Source organism: Charadrius vociferus, unplaced genomic scaffold (genome assembly GCF_000708025.1).
Source record: "Charadrius vociferus isolate BGI_N301 unplaced genomic scaffold, ASM70802v2 scaffold649, whole genome shotgun sequence".
Taxonomy (NCBI): domain Eukaryota; kingdom Metazoa; phylum Chordata; class Aves; order Charadriiformes; family Charadriidae; genus Charadrius; species Charadrius vociferus.
In genome coordinates, this window is record NW_009650124.1 from 586681 (window position 1) to 597538 (window position 10858).

At 35.1% G+C, this 10858-nt stretch overlaps 1 protein-coding gene across 1 annotated transcript in view; it reads left to right on the forward strand.

Annotated features, from left to right (window-relative positions):
* The window catches only part of NFIL3 (nuclear factor, interleukin 3 regulated), an 11494-nt gene extending 905 nt beyond the window's left edge, over positions 1-10589 (forward strand). The window contains exon 2 of the mRNA XM_009892387.1: positions 8716-10589. Coding sequence (XP_009890689.1) covers positions 8908-10284 — 1377 coding nt within the window. The 5' untranslated portion in view covers positions 8716-8907 and the 3' untranslated portion in view covers positions 10285-10589. The remainder of the gene's footprint in view (positions 1-8715) is intronic.
* The last annotated feature ends 269 nt before the right edge of the window (positions 10590-10858 follow it).

The following is a 10858-nucleotide window of genomic DNA, read 5'->3' on the forward strand; positions in this document are numbered from 1 at the left end:
CAGACAAAGGGGCGCAGGTAGGCATGAGATAGCCTAACACACCCCCACTCTCACCAACCGGGTATTTTCGGCTTTTTCCTTACGTAACGAACAGCAACAGCAACAACAAAAAAATGGCCATTGCCCAATTCTGTTATTTTGCCAAGTCACTTCGGCGTTGCAGTGGCAAAAGCCGCGGCTGGACGTCCCGTACTCTGGGGTCAGCTTGTGCTCTGTCCTTGACGGAATCATAGCTTGAAACTCGCTGGTGATAACTTGGCTTTCAGGAAGAGGTGATTTTTGTGTGTGACTAAAACGGTCCTCTAAGTAGATGAAACCATCATCACTGTGTTTGTGACCAAAACCTCCAGAGTCCAAATGTGAGCACCACAACCACTGTCTTACCTGCCACGGGTAGTAGCAGCAACGTATTTTAAAAATGTGATATTCTTGATAGCATGCATGAACTTTTCTGCTCCTTGATTCTTGGGGTCAAGTACAGCTTTGACCATGAAGCTGTCTTGGAGTTAACTGTTGTGTTAAAAACAACCTTTTTTTTTTTTTTTTCCCTTGTCCTTGTAACTTGGATGATTGCACTCAGTTTCATTGTGTTCACTCCTGTGTATGTAACCTACTTTGAGTCGTCTTTGCCCTCCTCAGTAATTAATTCAGTCTAGAGCCTTGTTTAAAATATTGCTATGTGCATCACTTTCACAGTCCTCATTCAATCAAAATGTTGACTTTGATGGGAAACTTGAATGAATAAAGATTCGCGGTTTTGCCCAAAGACTTGATTTAAATCAACGAGTTCAAGGCTTACTGAATAAAGATCCTTAATATCATTGGCACTAACAGTTATTGTTAACATGAGAACTTTTATAAAGATATCTTTGACTATTGAAGTGCTAACACTCTTTAGAATGATCTGCTTTCCATTTTTATTTACTTTATATTTTTAACTTGTATTCTCCAAAGGACTCTTAACTAGCTTTTAAAATATCCAGCTTCCTGGATTTGACTTCAAAGCCTCAAGTTTCTGCTGTGGGCCTTTTTTTTTTTTTTTGTGTGTGTGTGTAAGGAACTGATCTGAAAGGTGAAAAAAAAAAAAAAGAGCTTAGAGTCCTCCTATGAGCAAAATGAACTCACATGACCTCCTCACAGCTTATTTCATCCTAAGAAGGAGCAGTATTTGCCATGCTTTGGCTGAAATTTGTAGCACATACAGACAATCTTTCCTTTGCAGTAAAGTCTATTTAGACTCTGTGGAAGATATTGGTACCAGGCTGCTTTTTTCAATCCTTTATCTTGAAATAAAACTCATAAATAAAATAAACCTTTAGCTAATTTTAAATTGACTTATTTTAACAAATAGTTATGCAAACTATCCTTATGCAATAGTTTTTTCCAGACAGCAATCTCGCTGCTGTTATAACATCACTATGACGCAATAATATGAACAATAAAAGCCTCTGTTTGAGTCTTATTACACACTGTTAAGCAATGTATCTGACTCATCAGCTTAATTGACTCTTCTAGGTGACCTTGCCATGATCATTACAGCCAGTTATGAGATATAAATGTGCTTAGGATATGTAATAGAAAAAAAATGCAAATAGATAGCCAATTCCTGCAGCCCGTTCTAAAAGAAAATGACAGCTGATTTCCGTGTTACAGTATTTTAGTGTTTGAAAATAATAACAAAAAATGATATTTTTTTGTTTTTTAAACATGGTACATGTAACTGTCTAATACTGATGTTAAGCATGACTGTCAAAAATAAGATTGTGTAAGCAAGGGCATACTTGGACTTGACTCAAAATGCAATAGAAACAATGTTCTTAAAAACTTGTATTAAAAGGTAGATCTGAGATGAATTATTAAGACCTCCTTAGATACCCCGTTTTTTCCTAATTAACATATTGAATTGATCTGTGTCTAAATTAGCCTACTATGAGACTAAATCTGGTGACAGATATTACACAAACCTATCTCCTATCAGAAGGAATGCCTATTTAGGATAGGAGTTTTTTTCCCTTTCTTGAGTTGCTCCACCTCAGCGTAATTTTTCAGTCTGCCCTGAAGTGTTTGAATAATTAACCATTTTTTTGCCACAGAGGGGGCTGCATAGCAGTATAGGTACCAGTGCTACAAGACATCCTTTTACAAGTGGAATGCAACCCAATAAAGAAAATGGTGCTTAGCATGGGCAGTGGTCTTCCTGCCTGGGCCATCTTATGGAATTGGTGCTCTAAAGATTGCTATTTCTCTGATGCATTTGCAATGAGTGGTAGATACCAAGGTTTTACAGGCAGTGTTTGTTTTAGATATTTGTACTTCAGTTGTTATATAACAAGATGCATGTTTAGAGCATCAGCTGGGATTAATTGACATAATTCTGCTGCCTTTAAATAGCGCTATATAAATTTAGGTCAGCTGAAGGTCTGGTCCACTCTTAGCATATTAAGAACACAGTTCAATAATATAAAACCATTTGTTGTCAGAATAACTAATATTTGATTTTGGTTTGGGTTTTTTTTTTTAATAAAACTAGGGGAAAGCTGAGAGCATTTTTCCAAACTTTGTTATTCTTCAGTTGTAGCTTTTTGCAGTCTAGTTTTTCCTGCTGTCAAGTAGCTATTGAAATGAGAAGCATAGTGTCATAGTACTGAAACCATTGTTACTATTGGGGTTTTATTAAAAATACTGGAATGTGATGTTATATTTAAAATGGCATGATTTATATACCTATACTATATATATTATATATGTATGTACTTAAATATTTATGCAAGTTATAGACACATTTCCTTTGCTTCTCCATTTTAAAGTTTTTCCTGGCACTTTGAGTAATGTTAGATTTTGTTCCCCCCACCCCCCAAATGACATCAGTAAACAGCTTGTTTTGGAAAAATTGAACAGAACTGATAGAATTGTACTCTCTTCCTAAGGAAATGGAAGAAAATATAGGTCAAATTTGCACCTATTAACCTTGACCAACCTATTTGAGCAACAGCTACCTTTAACATATGTTTTGTGCTCTCCAAATAATAACTATTTGTATAATTTACCTTTGGGAAGCAGGCTGTACTTTAATGAGTTAATTTGTAGTTATTAAGATAAACAGTAACTTAAGTAATTTTCCTAACAATGAAAGCCTTTTATAAAAATTACATATGACATCAACTTTCTGCATACAGCTTGGAGGTGGGTAATATGAAAGTGCAATAGTGTTTCAAGTTCCATGATGATCTTACTAATTTTTTTTTGGTTTTGATTGAAAAGTGTCGTAATGAATGATTTTTGATGTTTCCAATGGACTATATTGTGTAGACATGTCCCGTTTTCTTGTTTCAATAAGATGATCAACATTTTAGCAAAAATGGGTCATCTTGTACAAAGCTATCATCATCAGTGTTCCACTGACCTAATTACATGTTGATCCTGAAACCGTAAGCACTTAAGATACCCATGAAGTTGTACGAAAAGGGAACTGTGTATAGGAGCAATGGTTCTGTGTTGCTCCATGCTGTTGTAATGGAGTCATGGCCTCTCTGAGGGCAACTATAATAATGGCAGTAATTGGTGGTAACATTTGTATTGTAAATGCTTTTCCCCTTTGTGACTGTGGATAACCTGTCTATCAGAGCATAAAATGCAGTCATCTAGTTTTTTCCAGAAAGTTTGAACTTCATTTGCTCTACACTGCTTAGAACCTCTCGCCCTCAAATCCATCTTAGTGATAATATCGCTCTTCCAGTGGAGCCAGCATTAAAGCTTTTCTTCAACAGGAACATAATTTTACTAATGGTGCTAGATAAATGCAAAAAATGTATGTTGAAGGATTTCAGTGGAGTTTGGAATGGGGCCACATCCTCTGTTGGAGAGGATTTCTGAATTATGATAAGAGCTAAGAGATGCAGAATTTCATAGCACAATTTTTGTCTGTGAAGAGCAGTAGGGGTGAAGTGGCTCCAAAGTTTTTCAGCAGTATTAAGGCAGGCTGTGGATTCACTACCTAAGCTTAAAATCAGCCTCCTGTCCTGCACGTGCAGGATGATATCCTGATACATGAGGATATTTTTTCTGCACCTCATAAAAGTCTCAAGACAGGTAGCAAGTTTTTTAAAACACCTTGAAGATAAAGTATAAACTATATTTTTCAGCTTCCCAAAGTCTGGAATGCAAGCTGGTCATTTTGATCTCTATGAGCAGGTTCTATACCAGCTCTTCTGGTATGCAGAAATTTTTCAAAATAGATAGCCTGTGACAGAACAGTAGCAGTAATATAACTGATGATACCTATGCAAAACTTGGACAACAACAGCTAAAAATTATGCATAGATGCGCATTAATACAAGCTTTTATTGTTTTTCTGTGGTTTGCCATATAGTGGTGATGGTGATAGAGGCATGTGCTTTCTTTTTTTTTTTTTAAACAAGAATTTGTACTTAGCTGTTATTGTCTTCCACTTTTGAAGGACTGAGAGAGAAATTTTTGCAACTCATTGTGATATAAAAGCAAATTGTGTTTGAGCATCCAATTGCTAGAAATTTGATTTAATTTAGTTTTACAGAATCACTATCAAAATCTTAGAGCAATAGAATTAAACAATTAGTTATCTCATTCCAGGATATGTTTGAAAAATTATGCAAGGAGATGGCATGAATTATTTTGCTAAATACAAATAATATACACTTACTCTGTGGGGAAACATACGTAGATGGGGAGGCCCACGTGCCTTCTCTACAGCAGAAATGACTTATGTAATTAAATTACACAGAAGAGAGAGAGGAAAGATTGTGGCCCTGTCTTTCAACCTTTTGAAACATTTCAGTTATTACAATGTGAATACACAAATCCCCAGGATCAGATCCTTAATGTACTATTTTCACGCAATCAGATTACTGAAGTGTTTTTTGAAGTCCATGGATAAATTAACTTTTCATGATTCCTGCATACATAAATTCTTGCTTCAATAGCATGAGTTCTGTACAAGTCTCATTAATACTTGGATCTAGGATTGTATCCTGCTTCTATTGAAGGCAATGGTAAAATTGCTGTGGGAGCAAGACTGGGTCTGTAATTAAGTTAATAGGGTCGAGTGTCATTACATTGTTGAATTGGCACTCAATGCCATTAACATCAACCAACCAAAAAAAAAAAAATCTTTAACAGTGACTAATGTAAGGCAGTATTAAATGTTGGTTTTATAACACTTTATGAGGGAGTGATAAAGCAATTGAAAAATTAATCATAAGGGAAAACATTGGAATTTGAAATATAGTCAGAGGAATCATTACAGTTCATTAATTTATGTGTAAATACTCATGTTTTCCAGTGGAATTATAAAATGCAAGTGAAGAGAAATGTCTAGTTTCATTGAAGGCATTTTGCCATTATTGTCAGATGGAATTTAATTTGTTCACAGACTCAGCATTGGGAACTCCTGTTTGTAAAGCAGGAATTCCACTTACCATGATAAAAGTGCTCAAGGAAGATGTAGAAAGAGCTAAAGATTTATTGTTGTTTTGTTAGTTCAATAGAGTAATGGCATTAGAACTACATAAATAGCAAACCAGTAAGACTATGTCACTGGGTTACATGTCTGTCTTGACAGCTTTACTGATGGACTCTGGTAGAGAGCAAAGTTGAATACTGCATGCAAAAACATGGTCGTTTTGATACACTCTTCAAATTTGCTGTGGACTTGTATGCTACTTATGTTCTGTCTATTTGTGCCATCAATGAGTACACCAGGGAGACTGGCCAAAACAGAAGTTATCAGTGCTACAGAGAGCAGATTGTATGCTGGAATGGCCCAAACTGCAGAAGTCCCATGGAACAAGGGACATGAACTCCACAGGTGGTTGGGTTGTTAAGCACAGCTCAATGCTGGTGTTGGGCTGCAGATTATGTTAGGACATGCAGTTGAGTTTTTACAGATACATAGACGATCATACTGATGAACTATATGCCATTAGTCTAGGTGTTTTGTTTTTTTCCTAAATGAATGTAAACCAATAACTTTTTGCTAATCATTATTATTATCATTAGTAGTACTTTTGCTAGATTGCAGTGTTGCAAAAACACCAAAGTGGGATCACTTTGAGCTGGAGACTATACAGATAGACACAAAGTCATAGTTCTTATTGTGAAACAGTTTTGTTTCGGACTAAAGATACTACTTCTATGTTGTGTGGAAAAGGAAGATTGGAATACAAGAAGGAAAAAAATGTTGTATTAAATATGTGTATGTATAGTTTCATTCTTCTAAAATATGCACAAATCCTATGTTTATAAGTACTTCCTTGCTGTTGCTACTGTTTCAAGTAAGCGTAGATGTTCCAGGGTATATGGCAAATAAATATATAGAAAATAATAACGTATGCATATTAGTAACCTTTTTCTAAGACAATAAATATTCTTATTTGGGTTTTAGTGTAGCTCTCTAATACTGTTAAATTCAGTAAGACCTCTATTGGTAAGGCCCTGAAATTTCACAAAAGTTGTTTTGAAGCCTTTTGACTTCAGTGAGAGTTGGGTGAGATGCATCCTGAGACAAGTGATGATTCAGTACATGCTACACTGCTTCCTGCTGTGTGCCATAGAAGGTGTACACATTTCCTCAGAAACGCAGAAGTTGTTAATGATGCAAGTGAATACAGTGATTGTAGTATACCAAGACAATTATGGATCAATAGCTGTGTGTTCCCAATGCTATAGGATAATGAAATAAAACTCCAGTATTATTCTTCTTTTAATGTAAAGTCATGTTACAGGCACTGAATGCTCTACAAATGCCACAAAAATTCAGGTCTTGTCTTTTTTATTTTTAAATTTTTGTGTTCAACAATGATTTAATTTTTTTTAAGTGCACTAGATTTAAAATGGTATGTATATTAATTAAACCATTGATTACATACAGCTTCTTCAGCCAATCAAATTGTACTGAATGTTTGGACAAACTGGTGTTGCTTAGTTGTGGGGCTTATTTTTGTTTTTAAACCTGATCCAGCCCCTATTTAACTTGACGGAAAACTCCCTTTGGCTCCAGTTTGAATTTTGGATCAGGATCTAACTATGTAATTGCTTGTATATTGGAGGTACATTTTTCCTTTACAAACATGGCAATTTGTAGTGCTGCTTTTGCACTAAAATGTTAGATTTTGTCTTTGGTGTGCCTGGCTTCTAACTATTTTCCATTAAGGCTGTATTATCAAAGACAAATAGTTACACGTCAGTAATTAACCATGGATTTTAGGAATTTCTACTTAGCTGTTCTATTAAATGTGTTAATTTTTTACGACAGAAGAGTTGGCATGGTTTGATGGAACAGAACCCAGCTTGAAACCTGAGTCTTTATGACCCTGCTTAATTGTTATTACATCACTCACTCCTCTGCCTTCTGGAAAAGACAAGAGAAACTGGCAGAATACAATTCATTAATTCTTTTATAACTTTCCCAGCTGATAATGTTAAAATTAGTTTCATTAGTCATTGTAAAAACGTTCCAAATAAATAGTGACATTAATCTGAAGTGGCTGATTTTTTTGTTTGTTTTACAGGCAAGAATCATTGCTGACTCGATAGTCAGTTCTATAAAAGCTCTTGGCATTCTACATTTATTTTACCAGGAACATGACTGACTTTGGAAAATGAGATATTGAGACACTGTATCTCAGATCAAGGCTAAATGATTTTATGAGAATAAAGTGTTTTTTGCATTAATAGGGGCTAAATAAAACCAAGTCCAATTTAAATACCAAGTTCAATATTAATGATTAAAATGTCTGAAGCTAAAGGTTAAGCTAGTTTTCCTTTGTTAATGGTAAGACTTTTAGATCTAAACTTCCACTTTAATGCAAACACTTTTGTAAAGGTGCACATGCCTCAATAGTATTAAACTTTACTTTGATGTAATAAGACTATTTTTCAAATGCAAATTATTAACTGTTATTTCTCCAATATATTTTTCAATACTGATTTTAAAGTTTTCTTTGTAAGAGACAAGAAAAAAATACATAATACATTTTTTTTCTTCTTGATATTTTTAATAGTTAGGTATTTACCCAAATTATGTGTGTGCATTTACTAGTTTGAATTGATCAAAAAGACATTTTAAAATTCCAAGTGTGTGTGTGTATAAGTGTTTGTATATAGATATATATCTCTATTTTTTTTCTGTAGGATACAAACCAAATAATTAAATCTTTAATAGCTTTAATGGATAGTGGTGTTATTTCAGACAACAGAAAGCACTTCAGCTGCTCTAAATCAGCTTATGTTATTTTAAATCCACAAAGCACCCAAATATATAGCATTTCTTAGTCAAACATCACAGCTGTTTTCAGAAGAGATGCTTTAATGTGGAAGAACAAGATACTTTCCAGTGCTGCACATCAGCATGCCTGGTGTCCTGCAGTGTTAAGTGTTGGAGGTTTAGGGCGGCCAGTGATATCATGGAAAGTTCTGTGACAACACTACTATAGGATCAAAACTCAAAATATTTTTTTTTTATTGATTTTTCCTTGGATCTTATTGTATTTGTTTTGGAAGCAAATTTGCTACCTAGGTATCATAAAGCTTAGAATATCAGTTGTTTCAGTGTTGAGCTGTCTTTATATTACAGCAGGTTTAATGAAGCAAATTCTAGTCTAAGCTTTTTATCAAAAGCTACTTTTGCATGTCCTGAACCAGTAATTCCTAAATAGTAATCAAATTCTGTATTTATTCCAGGTTTTTAAGAAGATTCCCATTGCCTCTGCCAAGAAAATTGGTTCTAGGCACTTCTGTCTGAGAACATGAAAGAAAAGGAAGAATGTGTGTGGATTTAAAATTACTGTATTTGTCAAGTTGTTGTGGCGTGAGAAGTACAGGGGAAATAGCTTGCTCTGTTGCTTGTTGTAGATCTACTACAAATTGTTTCTGATGCAGCTGAGAAAAATGCAGACCCTTAAAAAGGAACACGGACCTGTTGACACAAGTAGCAATGTGGACAAAATCATGGTACTTAAGTCTACTTTATCAGAAGTGTCTGAAGAATTATCTACAAATGAAGATATACTACTTACTGAAGCAAGTAGTGGAAAAAGCAAATCTTCAGCTTGCCGGAGAAAGCGAGAATTCATTCCAGATGAAAAGAAAGATGCTATGTATTGGGAGAAAAGGCGGAAAAATAATGAAGCTGCGAAAAGATCTCGTGAAAAACGACGACTGAATGACCTTGTCTTAGAGAACAAACTAATTGCACTGGGAGAGGAGAATGCCACTTTGAAGGCGGAGCTGCTTTCGTTGAAGCTAAAGTTTGGTTTAATTAGTTCTGCAGCCTATGCCCAAGAGATACAGAAACTTAGTAGCTCAACAACTGTGTATTTCCAAGACTATCAGAGTTCCAAATCAAATATTAACTCATTTGTAGATGAACATGAGCCGTCTATAGTTGGTAGCAGTTGTATTTCTGTCATTAAACATTCTCCTCAAAGCTCAATGTCCGATGTGTCTGAAATATCATCTGTAGAGCATACTCAACCAAGTCGTATACAAAGCAACTGCAGAAGTCCCGAAAATAAGTTCCAGATTATAAAACAGGAGCCCATGGAATTGGAGAGAGAGACAAGAGATGACAGGGGTTCATATAAAGCATCCATATATCCAAACTACATGGGGGCTACCTTTAATGTGTACTCACATTCTCCTCCTCTCTTGCAAGTTAATAGGTCATCCAGTAATTCCCCCAGAACGTCAGAAACTGATGATGGTGTAGTTGGAAAGTCATCTGATGGAGAAGATGAACAGCAGGTTCCTAAGGGTCCAATCCATTCCCCAGTTGAACATAAAAATGTTCATGCAACAGTTAAAGTCCCAGAAGTGAATTCTTCAGCTTTGCCTCACAAGCTTCGAATTAAAGCCAAAGCCATGCAAGTTAAAGTGGAAGCAATGGATAATGACTATGATGCAACACAGAAATTGTCATCACCCATTGACATGTCCTCAAAAAGACATTTTGAGCTTGAAAAACATGGTGCACAAAACTTGGTGCATTCTTCTCACACTCCTTTCTCGGTTCAAGTGACTAATATCCAAGACTGGTCACTTAAACCAGAACTCTGGCATCAGAAGGAACTCAATGTAAAAATTCAGAGTAGTTGCAAAACTGGAGTTGTTGAAATAAAAGACAATATCTACAATGTCTCTGAGTCAGAGAACCTGTATCTGAAGCAGGGCATAGCAAACTTATCTGCAGAGGTTGCTTCACTTAAAAGACTTATAACTACACAACAAATCTCTGCATCAGACTCTGGTTAAGTTACTACTGAATAAAGGCTTATTGGTTGAAAGGATGTCATTTGCAGTAGATCAATATGTTTTGTATTATGCTGAATTTTCACTGGACTTGTGATGTCATTTCACTGTAATGTTCACATAATGTCTGATTGGTGTCTTTTTGTGCACAAATTATTATGAAGATTAGGTTGTGTTATGATCACTATGCCTTGTGTATAGTCAAGTAGCCTGTACAAAGGCTGTATATAGTGAAATTTATTTTCTTTTTGTTCTTCTACTATAAAGCGTGAAAGTTACCAGTTACAATAAAATATTGGTGACAAACACAGAACCATCTACTCCAGTTCAGTTGCTTTTATGAACTTGTAAATAAGTTGTTAATTAAAAACTGGCTTTTTCTTACACTGTGCTCAACTTCACTTACGTGTTTGGTTTTTACAGCCTAACAACCAAATTACAATTTGCAACATGTGTAATCCTTCTGGCCACCTTTTTCCTTAACACATTTTTTAGAAGAGAATAGAAATAAAGTGAATATTTATAAATGAAACAGTACCAATTTATAGCCTTAGCCTTCTTTAATTTATTTATTAGT